This window comes from Narcine bancroftii, chromosome 3 (genome assembly GCF_036971445.1).
Source record: "Narcine bancroftii isolate sNarBan1 chromosome 3, sNarBan1.hap1, whole genome shotgun sequence".
Classification (NCBI taxonomy): Eukaryota; Metazoa; Chordata; class Chondrichthyes; order Torpediniformes; family Narcinidae; genus Narcine; species Narcine bancroftii.
Genome location: NC_091471.1, coordinates 131,971,343 through 131,989,470, shown reverse-complemented (window position 1 = coordinate 131,989,470; position 18,128 = coordinate 131,971,343). Strand labels below are relative to the sequence as shown.

Below are 18,128 nucleotides of genomic sequence, written 5' to 3'. Positions count from 1 at the left end.
TATTGTCCGCATATTTACTAACCCAATTTATCAGTCCGTCATCCAAATCATTAATGTAAATGACAAACAACAAGGGACCCAACACCGATCCCTGAGGCACACCGCTCGTCACCAGCTTCCATCCTGACAGACAGTTATCCACCATGACTCTCTGGCATCTATCTTCTAGCCATCATTGAACCCATCTGACTATCTCAACATTAATACCTTGTGCCTGAACTTTCCTTACTAATCTTCCATGTGGAACTTTATTGAAGGTTTTACTGAAATCCATATAGACAACATCTACTGTTCTACCCTCATCATAACAGAAAAACAGTAACAGCGAAACGTTAAGTAATTGTGCTGCTTTCAGATGTGCGCAAAACAAAGACACACTCCAACTAGAAGGGTCTCTGGATAGTGAGGGAGGGGGGTTGCGGCAGTGCTGGCCTGTGGGTGTTGCGCTGAGCAGGAGTGGGGCGGGACGGTAAATGAAGTAAAGCTAAAGATAAACCATAAAATTACTAGTGTACTTTTTCATCACAGATTTTCAGGTATTTAACAGCATGACACTTCTTAAATTTCTGCAGTGTGAATATTCACACTCGCCTTCAAAGTTCAGTTCTTCATGGAATTTTCTAGCTTGTTTCATAACAATCAAACCTGTTAGTGGTACATTGTTGTCGAACCCACTCAATTAGCATACAGTCAAGATTGTGTTTTTTGCCCTATGGAATGCATTCCTGTTTTTGATTAGTTTCTGGTCATCACTGTCATTGTAAAACTTCAACAACTTTTCTTTCTGCTTCTTTAAGTCATAGATGGTGGTCATTCCCACACCATCATCTTCAGTAAGTCACCGCACAGATCAAGCTTCTGCACTATCAAACGCTTCCTTTTCTGCTTCTCTCTGTTACCCATAGGGGACTCTGCAGCTCTTTTTGACATTCTCACAAAGTCCATGACAGCAGAGACACATCTGACTGGTAGGGGCGCTGAGACATGGAACTGGACGGGGGTGAGTCATGCCGAGTCATGTTTGGCACCAAATGTGAGGTTTGGGGTGCAGACGACATCCATGGAAAAAATGTTCGGTTTTTATGCTTTCGGTTTTCAGAATTTTGGATAAAATATTATGTACCCGTATTTCCTAATGTCATGTACACTATTACTTTGAGAATGATATTAATGTAGACACATCAAAAAATCCAACTAATTGACTCTACTAAAATGTTATTCTGATAAAAATCATATTCTATGCATTATAGTAATCTGGAGTACATTATTGTAAATGATTTGAACTACACTTACAGCCAATGAAAATAGTTTAAATACTGTCTTTATTGTTAAACCTGTTTTTCCTGACTCAATTATACATGTTGCAAGTTCCAACCTTGCATTATTAGGTGATCACCCACCTTTACGTGTCTCCCAAATTAAGACAAAGAGACTGAACCTCAAATTTTATTCTGAAAGTGATTTGCTTACCCTGAGGTAGTTGAGGGTGAAGTTAGTCAGCCCCATTCGAGTGATGTTTTTGGACAACTGTTCCAACACTTGTGGGTCTTGTGCCTGGAAAAAATTGCAGAGTTTGAAAATAAAATGAAAACAAGTTTGGATCTGCTTCAGAGCTATTTATCTGCAAAGATAAGAAACTAATTCTGAAGAGAATTAGAATTCTGTTGTTCTCAAAGGGGAATTGTGGAATTCCTAATAATTTTATGATTTAAATAGCCCTCCTGAACTGCAGTTCAATCACTCATCATGCACTCACTATATTTACTGCTATTCCTTCAACAATGGGGTAGATGAGGTCTAATGACCTATATTTGTAAAGGAGCCAGAGTAAATTGCTCAAATCACCTGAATGGTCATAATATCAGAGTCAAGCTTTTACTTTATGTTGCAATAATATTTTCAACCCACTATGCGGTTGTTCTGACATCCAAGAAGCCACTAGCTAGTCGCTCTTTTCAATGTGAGTACATGCCCCATGTTCAATGGCAATTACCTACACTTACATCACACAATTCTAATATTTGTTAGCTTCGCAGGATAACCTTCAAATTACCTTCAAATTTAAAATGCCATCACTTATTTGCTGGACCCATTTCAATTGATGAAGCTATAGTCTTGCCCCTCCATTCCATTCTGACCTACCTGGACCACAACACCTCATTTGTCAGGCTGCTGTTCATTGACTTCAGCTTGGTTTTTAATATGATCATACACCAGACACTGGTGGAGAAGCTGTCCTCATTGGAACTCAACACTCCTCTCTACAACTGGATTCTGGATTTCCTCACAGAAAGTCCACAATATGTCCTGATTGGCAGCAGAATGTTGAGCACCATCAGACTGAGCACTGACGCAGCTCAGGACTGTGTGCTCAGCCTGCTCCTGTTCATGCTGCTGACCAATGACTGCATCACCAGATCCAGCTCCAACAGTGTCACCAAGAGTGCAGGTGACACAACAGTAGTTGGCCTCATCAACAACAAGAATGAGTCGTGATATAGAGAAGAGGTAGAAATTCTCATTAAATGGTGTGAGAATAACAACCTGAGTTTCAACATGGACAAGACAAAGGAGATGATTATGGATTTCAGGACAAAGGGATGACCACCCTCTTCTACACTTTAATAGCTTGGTAGTGGAGAGAGTAGAGAACACCAAATTCCTCTGAGTCCATTGAAGAAATGATCTATCCTGGACATGTAACATCTTATTTGTCAAGAAGGCACAACAGCAACTGCACTTCCTCAGAAGGATGAGGCGGGCAAGGCTACTGGCCACCATTCTGTCAACTTTCTACAGGAGCTCTATCGAGACCGTCCTGGTTGGCTGCATCACAGTGTGGAATGGTTGCTGCAAAGCATTAGATTGGAGGTCAAGCCACAGGACCATAAAAGTGGAAGCAAGAATCAGTGAGGTCCCCCCCCCCTCCCCATTAATGTGATTTACCAGGATCATTGTTTAAAATTAGCTTGCAAAATCCCTACCACCCTGCACACAGCATCTTCCAGCTATTCATGTCAGAAAAGAGATACAGTAGTATTAGGGTCAGATCCACCATGGTAAGGAACCACTTCTTCCCATGGGCATTCAGACTGCTAAATAAATGCTGAACTGCTAAAACCCCCGGTTACTCCACTATTTATTAATAATATTTATTTTTAATCTGTACAATGGAACCCCAATTTTATACGCCCCGATTTAATGCGAATTCGGATATAACGTGTTGAGTCATTGGACTCCGATATATACAAGGTATGCGCCACTAATGACATTAGGCGAGGCCAGTTTAAAAGATACAGTACCAGGGATGACCACCCTGTGGTGCAGCAGATGTTTAGAAGTGGCACGTCCAAATGATTAAGGTAAATAATGTTTATCGTGGTGGGGAATTCATCATGTGAATGGAGTATGTTGCTGTGAACTGGGGTGGGTTGGTGGGGTGTGCTTCCACGATCGATTTGTGTATATACTCTACACAGTGAAACCCTGATTTAGCATAACACTGCTTTATTCATAATGAGATTATTTTTGGACCCAAACTATCGCATTATAATGGGATTTCACTGAAAATGAAGCATGTATATAGGTTCTGTGTATATGTATCATTTGTCTGTATGTGTGCTATGTCTTGTGTGTCTTTACACCATTTTTGCCTGTGGACTAGAGAACGCTGTTTTGCCGAGTTCTACTGTTACAGTCATAAGATAAATAAACTTTAACTTATTCATGTTAAGGAAAAACATTTGAACTTGAACTTATACATGTTCAGGGAAAAAAAAACCTCATAAGAAATTGATGACCCAACGTAGGGCCCTTTTGGATAGATCTGAGGAAACTTTTATAGCAAATAACAAAAATCCAATTTCCACAGAACCCATTGTGCTGGTATAAGACCTAAAATGAGGTTGTCCTAACATCAAACAATATTTGTTAAGATTGCATTGGCAGTAGCCAGTAAATGTTTAGCTGTTACTTGGAAGTCTGGCTCACATCTAGGTATAGCCCATTATGCAGAAATTCATAGTTGTGTTCCCCTTGAGAAGATTACCTACAGCCAAAGAAATAAGTATGACATGTTCTTACAAATACAGCAGCCATATCTACAAAATACAGGTGCAAATATTTAATTGTGCCCCATCTCGCCCATGAGACCCACGCTAATAGCCCCTTGAGATCTAAGTAAATTTTGAAAATGTGAAATTTGTGGGGTAGACGATGAACTCCCGACAATCCCTGTTTTTTTCTTTCCTTTTTTCTTTCTATTCTTCTCTTTTCTTCATCTCTTCATTTTTTTCTTTGGGACATATTTCTTTTTTTATTACCTTATTTATTTTATGGATGGGTGGGGGGAGACAGGAATGATAGCCATCATGTATCAAAAATTATTTTTCTTAATTTATTTGTTTGCACCATTTCAGAAAAAAAGATGAATGAAATATTAATCAAATATCCATTGCCAATTATACAAAAAACCTTTATATTTTTCTCCCCATCCCCCCACCCAAAAGTAAGAAAAAGAAAGAAAATAAAGAAACACCTACCATTTAATATACAATAATATTAGCATATACAATCATTAATTGTTATTAAAAATTACTAATTAAGAGGAGTGGATAAGATAGTAGAGATGGTTAGAAAATTATCCATAAAATCCATATATGGTTTCCAAATACTATAAACATTTTCAACTTGATTCCTTAAACTATCATAATTTTTTCCAAAGTTATACACTATTGCATCTCTTTATACCATCTACTTAATAAAAGTTCTTTATCATCTTTCGATGATGTGACTATACAGTTGCTATTGCAAAACTTAAAAAATTTTCTTGGTATTTGTCCAATTTCAATTTTATATTCTTTTCATAAATATCTCCAAGTAACAATATTCTTGGATCCTTTGGTATCTTTATCTTCATAATTTGCCCTAATAATAAACTCAGTTCATTCTAAAACCTTTCCACTTTTTCACAAGACCACAATGAATGCAAAAAAGTCCCTATTTCTTTCGCACATCGCAAACACTTATTGAATAATTAGGATTAAGTTCATTTAACTTATGTGGAGGATAATACAATTGATGAAGAAAATAATATTGAACCATTTGATATCTAACATTTACCTTATTTGTAACACTTTCATAACATAATTTTGACCAAATCTCCTGAATTTGTATATTTAAATCTTTCTCCCATCAGATTTTTGATTTATATAAATCTTTTTTCTTTACAGTCTCTTGTAATTTTATATACATATTAGTAATAAATTTCTTAACAACAAATGTATCTGTTATAACTTCAAATTGACTTTGTTTAGGGAGTCTCAAATCTGCTCCCAGTCTCTTTTTCAAATACATTTTTAATTGATAATATGCAAAAATTATATTATTAAGTATAGTGTATTTATCTTTTAATGGTTCAAAAGTTAAGAAGGAAGATCCTAAGAAACAATCTTTTATTCTCTGTAAACCTTTACTCTACCAATTATCAGATAAAGAATTATTCAAAGTGAAAGGAAGAAGTTGATTTTCTTTTAACAACATTTTTGGTAATTGATCATTTTTAATTTCTCTCTCAATATGAATTCTATTCCATATGTTTAAAATATTTTTCAATACGGAAAAGTCTTTAGTTCTTTTAAACAACTCACTATTCCATTTATACAAAATTAACTCAGGAATAGTTTCACCAATTTTATTCATTTCTATTTGAATCCAAGCTGGTTTTTCATCCCATTGATAACAGGAGGACAAAAACCTCAATTGAGCTACTTTAAAATAATTCTTAAAATTTCAACATTAATTTTTCTAAACTAATTCTTGAAATCTTACCATCCCAGAACCCTCTGTTCTACTGCACTCCTCCATGCCCTTCCATTTGCCATGTATAAACTTTCTTGGTTTGCCCTTCTAAAATATAACTTGTCTGCATTAAATTCCATTTGCCATTTTTCCAGTTAATCCAGATCCCTCTACAAGCTTTGGAAACCGTTGCTATCCACAACACCTCCAATTTTAGTAATTTTCAAACTTGCTGATCAATTTACCACATTATCATCAGATCATTGATATAGGTGACAAACAACGGTCCCAGTATCAATCTCTGAGGCACACCACTAGTCACAGTCCTCCAGTCTGAGAAGCAATCATCCACCACTACTCTCTGGCTTCTCCCATCCAGTCATTGTTGAATCCAGTTCACTACTTCACCATGAATACCTAGCGTCTGAACCTACCTGACTAAATTCCCATGTGGGACCATGTGGATATTGTCAATGTAGACAATATCCACTCCTCCAAAAAACTCAATAAGATAGGTTAAGCATGACCACACACACATGTTGACTATGCCTAATCAATTTCTGGCTTTCTCAACCTGAGGCCCAGGCCTAACCTTCTCCATAATTAACTTGAAACTAATGGCATTATGATCACTGGACCCAAAATATTTCACAACACATACTTCTGTCACCTTTCCTGTCTCGATCACTAATAGGAGATCCAGTATTGCACTCTCTCAAGTTGGTACAGGTTTCCCCCATTTTATGAATACTCGCTTTATGCAAATTCGCTTTTATGAAGAAACCTGTATTTGTTTTTATGAAAAAACATTTGGTGGAGTTGTCACAGAGTAGCCAGCAGGGTGGTCTCAGGGCAGCCAGCGGGGCTGTCAGCGTGCAACCGGTGGGGTGGTCACAAGGCGGATGATGGTGTGGTCATAGGGCGGCCAGCAGGGTGGTCACAGGGCAGCCGGCAGGGCTGTCAAACTCGCTGTCTTCCCGATTCTAGTCAGTGAAACTACACTGTTCAAACATTATTCCTACTTTATATAGGCTGTGTATTTATCATATTCACTACACCACTCGCTATAATATCATTCTTGCCTTTACTATATGTTAGTGTTATGTTAGGTTTTAGGTTTTATTTTGTATGATCTGGTGGGTTATTTTTGGTGGGTTATTTTTTGGGTCAAAACACTCAAAAATGCTTTCCATATAAATAGTGATTGCTTTTTCACTCTATGCCATTTCAGATAATGAAAGGTTCCATGGGAACACTCTAGTTTTGTAAAGTGGGGTATACTGTACCTCTGTATATTGATTTAGAAAACTTTCCTAAACACAAGTGACAAACTCAAAGCCATCCAGCACTTTTACAGTATGAGAATCCCAGTCAATATGTGGAAAATTAAAATTTCCTACTATCACAACCTTGTGTTTCTTGCAGCTGTCTGCTGTCTCGCTACATATCTGCTCCTCCAATTCTCATTGACCTTTGGGCAGTCTACAATATAAATTCCCATTCCTCAGCTCCATTCATATTGCATCAGTGTGGCCACTACACAAGGCGTTTTTAGAGTGAATCAAATGGATTTACTCTTCATCACCCGTGCAAACTTTTAAAAGCAGAATATCACATGGCCGTTCAATGCCTCCTAGGAGTTATAATGCTGCCATTGTGCCACTACATGGCTCCCCCCACCCCCCACAACTGGCAGAAAGGTTTGTCTGTCTTTTAGGGTGTCGACCTCTGCGATGGATTGTTGGAGGCTGCTGCAGTGGGGAAGATGTCCACGTGAGCTGGTTTAAGCCTGTCAATAGTGAAAGACTGTGGTTTCCTTCCAATGTGCAAAATACAGGTTGACCTAATTTGTCTGAGTATCCTAGAAGTCCTTCGTAGGGCGTCTGTAAAGGTTGGCCAAGTGTTCCCCTTCAGACTAAGACATAATCACAGGTTTTGAGGCCTTCATGCACAAAGGAAGAATGTTTTCCATGTGACGATGGTGGTATAGGGGTCAATTTTGCTACGGTCTCCCTTAGCCTGCTCAATAGTTCCTTAGGATCATCACTGGAGCTGGAATATACTAATGATGCGCTGTAAACAATTTCTGCAGATGAAGTTTGGAGGTTCTCCTATGGAGTTGTTCTAATGCCCAGTAATACCCAGGCAGCTCATCAGTCCAGTTTGGGGCCTTCTAACCAAGCCATCAAGGGTGACTTGAAATTTCAATGAAATCTTTCCACCGTTCCATTGGCCTGGAGATGATAGGCATTTGTATGATGAATTGTTGTACTGAGAAAGCGAGACAAGGCCGCCCACAGCGAGGAAGTAAATTGTGATCCTCTATCCGAAATAAGATGTGCCAGTAAACCAAAATGAGACACCCAGGAACTGAGGAACGCCCGAACACAAGTGTCTGTAGTAGCTTCTACCATAGGCACGGCCTGGGGCCACCACATAAACCTGTCTAGTACTGTAAAAAGATAATGGTATCCTCTTGAAACAGGAAGCGGACCAACGATGTCCACATGGACATGAGCAAAACTCAAGAGTAATTGCTGAGATGGACTGCAGTGGTGACTTAGTATGCCTATGAACTTTTACTTTCTGACAGGCAATGCAGGATTCGCCATTTGTATAATGTCTTTTTTAAGACCAAGCCACACAAACCTATCCGAAACCATACGAACGGTCGATCTAATCGATGGATGTGAGAGACCATGCACAGAGTCAAATACCTGATGTTTCCATGATGCCAGAAATACTGGCCTTGGGTGTCCCGTTGATATAACACAGAGTAGTAGTTTGCCATTAACTCCAAATTGGACACTTTTCAATTGGAGGTTCGTGATTGCAGTCCGATAAGCATTCGTCTCATGGTCATTTTCTTGGGCTGCAGCTAAAGCTGTGTAGTCAATACCTTGATCTACAGATGAAACCTCAAGTGGAGGAGAGCGGGAAAGTGCATCAGCTACTACATTGTCTTTTCCGGAAATACGTGGTATTTTTGTGGAGAATTCTGAAATGAATGATAATTGCTGTTGTTGTCAAGCTGACCAGGGCTCTGCGACCTTGGAAAATGCAAATGTTAAGGGTTTGTGGTCGGTGTCCATAAAAAATCTCTGCCCTCCAAAAAATAGCAAAGTGTCGAATAGACAAGTAAATGGCCAAAAGTTTCTTATCTAAGGCACTGTATTTTTTCTCTGTTTCACGAAGTTGGTGGCAGAAGAATGCTAACGGTTTCCATTGCTTGTTGACGTATTGATGAAGTGCACCTCTTACGACCACACTGGAAGCATCTGTAGGAGGGGTGGTGGCTGCGTTTAAAACTGGGTAGCTGAGCATAATGGCATGAGTCAGCAAATCTTTAGTCTTTAAGAAGGCCTCTTCATTCCAATGGATGGTTCTGGCATTTCCGGACAGTAAATCAAAAAGAGGCTTCATGATATGAGCTGCTAATGGAAGAAACCGATGGTAAAAATTTACCATTCTCAAGAATTTCTGCAGGCTTTTAACTGTATGTTTTTGGACTCATCAGGGTCACCAATTGTAACCACTGGAATCACAGTGGACATGACGAAATAACCACCTAAGGTTTTTTTAGAGTGAATCAAACAGATTTACTCTTCTTCACCCGTGCAACCTTTTAAAAGCTAGAATCATGTGCTCGACCCATGCTGGTCACATGGCCAGTTCAATGCCTCCTGCGAGTTGCAGTGCTGCCATAGTGTCGCAACACAATATTTTCCCTGATGAGCAAAGCTATTCTTTCATTCCAACCCCCACCCTCCCCCCGTCACCCCACTGAAGCCTGGATCTCCTGTAAACAAGTTTCACTAATGGCCACAATGCCATAATTCATGTGTCAATCCACACTCTAATCTTGTCTGCCTTTCCTACAACAATCTTTGCATTGAAATAGATGCACCTGAGAACATTTCCACCACATACAACCCGTTGAATTCTCACAGTGCGTACAATTTTCACATCATCTTTTCCCTCCTCAACTCCTCTAGCTCACTGGCTTCCATCCCCCTGCAAATCTGGCTAAAACCAACCGGAGCAGCACGAGCAGATCTTCCCACAGGATATTAGTCCCCCTTCAGTTCCGATGCAAACTGTCCCAATGGAACAGGTTCCAACTTCCCTGGAAGAGAGCCCAATGATCCAGAAACCTGAAGCCCTCTGTCCTGCACCATCTCTTTAGGCACTTGTAAAGCTGCATTATCCTCCTATTTTTAACCTCACTAGCACGTGGCACAGGTAGCAATCCTCCCTGACCTTCAAACTAGCACCTAACTCCCTGAACTTTCCTTACTACCCACATCATTGGTCCAAAAATGGACCATGGTATCTGGCTGCTCACCTTCTCTCCTACGAATGCCATGAACTCGATCTGAGATATATGAGACCTGGCACCAGGAGGCAACATACTATTCGGAATACTCAATCTCTTCAACAACAGTATCCAAAATTATTCAGAACATATTATTGAGGGGAATAGCCACAGGAGTGCCCTGCACTGCCTGCCTAGTCCCTTTCCCTCTTCCTCTCCTGACTGTCATCCATCTACCTCCTCCTGCCTCACAGATGTGATGGTGTCCCTGTAGCTCCTGTCTATGACCCCCTCTGCCTCCTGAATGATCTGTAGTTCATTCAACTCCAGCTCCAATTCCTTAATTCTGCTTGTCAGGAGCTGTAGCTGGATGCACTTCTCACAGATGAAGTTGTCAGGGATACTGCTGGCTTCCCTGATGACCCACATTCTGTAAGAGGAGCATTCCCTGCCTTGGCTGCCATTCCCACTGTTTATGACTAGAGGAACAAAATATGATTTCTAAAACCTGCCCTTATCTGTGCCTACCTGTTGAATCCTTTTTGTTCCTCAAATAGGGTGGCCCTTTCTTACATCAACTCCTGCATCACCACCTCAGCCCTTATTCGCTGAATGCTCTTGAGCCAAAGCCTTTCCATTCTGACTCAGCCCATTCCCTCAACAACAGAATGCTGATGCTGGAATCCAGAGCAAAAAAACCCCCCACAAACTCTGTAGGAGGAGCATAGCAGGTTGAGCAGCAGCAGTGGGAGAAAATGATTTGGTGATATTTCAGGTTGGGACTCTTCACCAAGAGAGAGTGCAGAGGCTTGAGAACCAGGTAGTCATAACTATGGTTTTTGCAACATTTAGCTCCATTAACATCAAATTAACCAAATTCTAAAAAGGAGTAAAATGTTTAAATGCAGTAAAATCCCCAGTATTTGGAATTCAACCACTGGCAACCCAAATGACTGGCAAAAAAAAATTGAGGAAATAAATTAATAATGTTTTTGAAAATTAAATAAAGTGTAAAATTGTAAAAGTAAATGTTCTTTAAAGCAACGCACAACCCTTTGGTGAAGATGGGAGCAAACATTCAGTCAGCGGAGCACCCCAGTTGTGGCCTGCCTGCAGCAGCTGTTTCAATAAAGTTGTGTTTGAATAAAATGGCGCCGCTCAGGATGAAGAGCTGGTTGATGCCTTTTGCCGCTGGGGTGACCCTCCAAAAGTGTCTGCCTAGTAAGTCTTTATTAGTATTATGAGCAAGACTTTATCTAAACTTGGGGAAGGGGTGTAGGGGTTAATTATGATGCCGCGCACAGTTAGCGCAACACTGTTACAAAGCCAATGACTGGGGTTCGAATTTAATTTTAGATTTTGTAAGTTACGAGAATTAGCTGATTAAAGTGAACTTTACATAATTAAGGAATACAATACTATATCTTTTCAAATTTCTTTATATTTTACACTCTTTTGTCTTTTAACCTGTTTATTCTTAATGCAAATATATTAGTTAGGCATTGTAAAAGTGTGTCTCAGGCAACTGGAAATTTGCATTTCTGGCATCTGCAATTCCCATAGGTGCTGGATACTAGGGATTTTACTGAACCAGAAACATCAGAGAACAAATCTCTGCTCAATTAAGATGAAAAAAACAACTATAAAGAGTAACCTAAATTATATGGTAAATTTTTGGTGGAAGTTAGTCTTCAAATTCAATACATTAACTCGATAATCCTATGATCTTATGACAATAACTTAAATAAATTAACAAACACGGTTTCCTCCAAATGACATTGTAGCCATTAAGCCCACACTCATTTGCTGCTGTGGAAACATATCTACTTGCCAGTGGGGCAGAAGTGGAAGAAAGTAACCTTGAATTCATCAAAATGTTCATTAGCTGCTGTTTCACCATCCCTGAACATACATATATATATATATATATATATATATATATATCCACCCACTTTCAAATAAATATTTAATAACTTGGTTCTTGAAAATAATAAAGAAAACATCAAAAGTGCTGAGTCTACTCCACTCAATAAATGTGTTTCAAGGTACAATGGCCAAATTCCTTCTGAACAGATTGAGCAGAATGCACTGCAGGGCAGGGGGAGAATTTGGGAGGTGGCAGTTATGGTGGGGGTGGGGTGGGGTGGGATGGTAAAAAGCAGAATCTTCTCTTGATCTTGATTCAGTAATTCATTCTGTTTTTCCTTCTGATAGCTGTCTGTATGCCTTGATTACTAATGCCTTTTCAACCTGTGAAGCAATATGTAACAGAGAACATACCAGCAAGTATCCATATAGGGAGATTGTGATGTGTCAGGCAGATCATTAAATGCTGATGGCAGCAGTAGCCTGCCTAAAAAGCAAGAGGAGCAGTCTCTTTTTCAATGGATTCTGCTACACTTCTAATTATTTTAAATGATAAAGCCTGCAAAGGCATTCAGTAATTACTCCACATCCATTTTCCCATGTGGTTTGAAAGCTGGGACTGTTGGGATACAAACTAGATTGCAATTTAACCTGGGTAATTTCCAAATTATCTCAAAAGATTCATGGACCCAATAATTAGTGAAGCGTTAAAGCTCCCAGAATAGTTACAAATCTGCTTTCATATAATTCTAGCAGAGGGAGATAGATACTTTTAAAAAACTTTGTTGTTCATAAAAATCAACGCACACTCAAACATAAGGTGTCAAAATATTAGCTGGATTAATTTCCTCCTAATTTACATATTTGATGCAGCAAATTATCATTTAAGTAACATTTAAAGAGAATGTTGTAATGTTTGAAGCAATTCAGGTTAACATCATCACAAGTTCCCAAAGATGGTAAAATAATAATGAAGGGATATTGCAAGAATAAATGACATTGGTTGTGGTACAAATATTAACAGACACCAGGTATAACTCCTCATCTCATCAAAAAAGCACCTTGAGATCTCTTAAATCTGCTTGTGGGAACTGATGGAGACTGAATTTGCTATCTTTCTGAAAGGCAGCAAGCAATAAATATTTACATTTTATATGCATACCAGTATCTTTTACCAATGTGGTTGACTCTTAACTATAAACAGAAAATGTTGGAATCACGCAGCATCTGTGAAAAGGGAACAGTGTTAATGTTTCGGCTTGATCCTTTAATGGAGCTGGAAAAGTGAGAAAACAAACTAACGTTTTCTCTCTCATTTCTGTTGAAGGACATTCCAGGTGAAACATTAACTGTGTTTCCCTTTCCACAAATGCTGCCTGACCTGCTGAGTGTTTACCACATTTTATTTCGGGTTCCCAGCATCTGAAGTTATTTTCTTCATTTTAAGGTGGTTGGCTCGAAACTGCCTTCTCAGTCAAGGACATTTAGGGCTGGACAGTTAATACCAGCATTGTTGGCTACATCTACATCCCATTAATGAATAAATATGAAGATGATTTAATCAAACGATACAATATAAAATTAAAACAAAAACACTCTTTTATCTGGTTAATTTTGCTAACGATGAGGGAATAACAAAAACAACAAATCCATGCACTTTCTGTTAATTAAGACATCCTTGACATGGAGCACTTTACAGGCAATAAATGTCATCTGTTATAAGTAGGTTCTACAGAGAATCCAAGTTCACCATCACAGCCAGAACATTATTTAATGGAGCTGTGATGTTCCCCCATTTTTCAATTTATTTTATTGTGTGGGACTGTCCCTTTAAGAAAACAAATTCACCAACCTGCCTGAAGGATTTGAAGTGTCTGTGAAACTGAGCTGGCATGCTGAAGACATCACGTTCTGAAAAGGATACATTTAAAGCGAAGCAAGTCCTGTCTTGAAAACCCAGGTGCAGAGACCATGTGACCAACAAATTAAAACTGAATGTTTAAAAGTGGCTGGAGGCCATTTTAAAGGAAACAGCACAAGAAAAACATCTTTTTGAACTTCTTTATGGAATTGAGAAACCCACTCGGCCTCATTGTGTGGTCATAGACAAAGTTTAAGTTAGATAATTGTATATACATTTAGTTACGGTCACTAAATTAGAGTAGGTGTTATATAATGGTTAACCAAGCCATGAAAGACCCCAACAATGAAGATGCTGTTTACATCCGGTACCGCACGGATGGCAGTCTCTTCAATCTGAGGCGCCTGCAAGCTCACACCAAGACACAAGAGAAACTTGTCCGTGAACTACTCTTTGAAGACGATGCCGCTTTAGTTGCCCATTCAGAGCCAGCTCTTCAGCGCTTGACATCCTGTTTTGCGGAAACTGCCACAATGTTTGGCCTGGAAGTCAGCCTGAAGAAAACTGAGGTCCTCCATCAGCCAGCTTCACACCATGACTACCAGCCCCCCCCCCCCACATCTCCATCGGGCACACAAAACTCAAAACGGTCAACCAGTTTACCTATCTCGGCTGCACCATTTCATCAGATGCAAGGATCGACAACGAGATAGACAACAGACTTGCCAAGGCAAATAGAGCCTTTGGAAGACTACACAAAAGAGTCTGGAAAAACAACCAACTGAAAAACCTCACAAAGATAAGCGTATACAGAGCCGTTGTCATACCCACACTCCTGTTCGGCTCCGAATCATGGGTCCTCTACCGGCATCACCTACGGCTCCTAGAACGCTTCCACCAGCGTTGTCTCCGCTCCATCCTCAACATCCATTGGAGCGCTTTCATCCCTAACGTCGAAGTACTCAAGATGGCAGAGGTCGACAGCATCGAGTCCACGCTGCTGAAGATCCAGCTGCGCTGGGTGGGTCACGTCTCCAGAATGGAGGACCATCGCCTTCCCAAGATCGTGTTATATGGCGAGCTCTCCACTGGCCACCGTGACAGAGGTGCACCAAAGAAAAGGTACAAGGACTGCCTAAAGAAATCTCTTGGTGCCTGCCACATTGACCACCGCTAGTGGGCTGATATCGCCTCAAACCGTGCATCTTAGCGCCTCACAGTTTGGCGGGCAGCAACCTCCTTTGAAGAAGACCGCAGAGCCCACCTCACTGACAAAAGGCAAAGGAGGAAAAACCCAACACCCAACCCCAACCAACCAATTTTCCCTTGCAGCCGCTGCAACCGTGTCTGCCTGTCCCGCATCGGACTTGTCAGCCACAAACGAGCCTGCAGCTGACGTGGACTTTTACCCCCTCCATAAATCTTAGTCCGCGAAGCCAAGCCAAAGAAGAAGAACAATTAAAAATATTATTTTAAATATAACATCGTCTGGGCTCATCATTATCACTGCTGTTGTGTACATAACAAAATTGGGGGGGTCACACCAAAATTGGGAGTTGAGAGATCAATTAATTTTCAATTTGATTGATTAGAATTTTTTAAGCCAAATTAAAGGCTTGTGTGTGGTACAATAGCAGTATTGGACATTGATAAGTTTCTGGGATCACCCATCATTGCAGATTTGCAGGGGGTGAGAAAGAGTGATTTGTTCACTATCGCACAAAAGTTGGAACTTGCAGTAGTAAAACAATCAACAAAAAAGGCAGTGATTTGGGAATTATAGGTAACTATTATGTAATGACAAGGAAGTTTGGAGAAGAAGAACGAATGCAGTTTGAGTTGGAAAAACTTAAGAGTTGAGTTTGAGAAAGCAGCCTGACCTAGAATTAGAAAAATTAGGAAAACTTAGACTGGAGGCTGAAACTTAGAGATCCAGAAGAGCAAAGGAGATTTGAGGCTGAGGAACCCAAAAGACAAAAGTAGTTTGAGGAAGCCAAAAGTAAAAGGCAGCAAGAATTAGAAGATCAGACTAACACATTTGGAATAACCTAAAGAATCATTATTTGAGGTAGTAATTCGAGATGGAGGAAAGAAATGATTTATTTCAGAAATGTACAAATTATTACAATGGAAAATGGCTAAGGTGGATTTGCATAAGTCACGACTTAAATGGGAGGATGATTTGTGGATTCAGTTTGATATAGATAATTGGAGGAAGATTAATAAAGATACTATGACAAAGTTAGTTAACATTAGGTATTGGTTGGTAACTTATAACTATATACATCAATTATATTTAACTCCTGAACATTTGAAACGATAAATTGAGTGCTTCAGATTGTGTTTTCGATACATTTTTTTGCATTCAGTTTGGGCATATGATAAGATTAAAGGTTTTTGGGCTAAATTAAGAGACTGCAGGAAATTTTGAAAAAATATTTTTCTCTAGACCTTTTTAATTGGGGACCTTACTGAAATGACTTTATTGAGATTGGCTTTAGCTGTAGCAAGGAAATGTATAGCTGTTTTATGGAAAGATCAGATGAAGCTTAGCTTACAAAGATGGCATTCAGAAATGAGGTCATGTATTCCAATGGAGAAGATTATATATAATTTAAGAGATCAAAAGATTTGGAGCCCATATTTGGATATTTTAATTTTAAAATCTGAAACTGGATGTGTGCGGATGGATCTCCACATTGAATACTAAATAAATGATTGAAGTTGTTCTCCTTAACTCTTTTCTTTTTTCCCCCTTTTTTTATGGGCAATTTGGGGGTAAATTGAGGTTAACCTGAGGGGCAGAGGGGTGGTGGGGGGAGGGGGTTAGGTTGTAGATTTTTTTAGATCTTAGTTTTTTTTTCTATGTAACCATGTAAATTGCTTTTTGATAATTTGCTAATTCTAATTCTGTAATTATGGTTATTACATTTTTCTAATAAATATATATTTTTAAAAAGATCAATTAACAGTTGCAGAGAAATAGAACAACAAAAGCAGGTTGAGCAAGAATTAGAAGAATTTAGATTAGCAGTTGCAGAGAGGAGAGAGAGAGAGAGAGAGAGAGAGAGGGAGAGAGAGAGAGAAAACAAAGGTAATATGAGCTAGAATTAGAAAAACTTAGAAGGAAGACAGCCGAGAGGAAAAGACAAAGGGAGGAAGAAATGGAAACTTGGCTAGAATCTGCTGAAGAAGCAGACAAGTATGCTTTAACACACAGGGTTAAGTTCGTACCAAGTGAAGCTTTCCAGAGGGTTGAATTTGTGCCAAGCAAAACCTTCCAGAGGGATAATATGGAATGTCCATGTAAATTAGAAAAGATATTGGGAATTAGGACTGGAGTAAAGATTAAGGAAAGCAAGAAGGAAAGTACAATGTGATAGCAAATTGTCCCATGTTAAAGAGGAAGAGAGAAAAGGAGGCCGCACCCGTTGCCTGTATTCAAAAAGTTGAAAAACCTGAAAACCAAAAGAGTTCTAGTCCTGCTGGTAATATTAATGAGCTTGAATTTTTTGTGTCAAAGGGTTTGATTTCATTGGAGGATGTGTCACCACAAGTGACAGTCCAGCCAGTTATTGAGAAAATCAAGATAGATTCAAAAACATATCTGGCCTGTACTGTTGGGTTGGGCCAGAGTTCTGGTGGCAGACTTGAAAGTAAGGACACATCATTGTCCCAGAGGGAGTTTGTGGTAGGGCAAAACAGAGATCCTGATTGTGATGAGGTGAGAGAGGAGTTTCTCTCTGAGGAGAAAATTAAGGAAGTGACACTTGGAAATATTAAAGTTAAGACTGTGTCAATAGAGGGGGCCTGGCCACCCAAAGGACATGGACAAACATGTTTTGGTTGAGCTCTCCATGAAGAGTACTAAATAGATGGTCAAAACTTGAATAATCAAGTTTACTTCATCAAAAATGGATAAAACTAGCATGAAGTTGCCAAGGCAGTTGAGAACAAAGATTGAAGAGGCTGCTATTCAACCACGAACATCGGGTGAAAGTCTGAAAGGGAGCGGTAGAAAAGTGGCGATAGGACCGGCAGAACCAGGTAAAACTTGGGAGTTTGATCAGGAATTGAGCATTTTCTAGGAAAAATGGAGAATTTGAGTAACCAATTCATAAGTGTTGAAATGGTGATGTGAGATATGACAGAGAAAATGACCAAAATAAAAGAGATTGTTGAAGACCTGATGGAGGGAACAGGTCGAGCAGAGATTGAATTGACAAAAACACATGAAAAACTCAAGGCTTTGGGGAAAAAAAACAAAGAATGTGAATCAGATAAACA

At 39.4% G+C, this 18,128-nt stretch overlaps 1 protein-coding gene across 5 annotated transcripts in view; it reads right to left on the bottom strand.

Annotated features, from left to right (window-relative positions):
- ldb2a (LIM domain binding 2a) overlaps positions 1-18,128 on the bottom strand; it is a 576,008-nt gene that overhangs the window by 79,306 nt on the left and 478,574 nt on the right. For all 5 annotated transcript variants that reach the window (XM_069925127.1, XM_069925126.1, XM_069925128.1 and 2 more), the window contains one exon: positions 1,471-1,554. In XM_069925127.1, the coding sequence (XP_069781228.1) occupies positions 1,471-1,554 (84 nt within the window). The remainder of the gene's footprint in view (positions 1-1,470; positions 1,555-18,128) is intronic.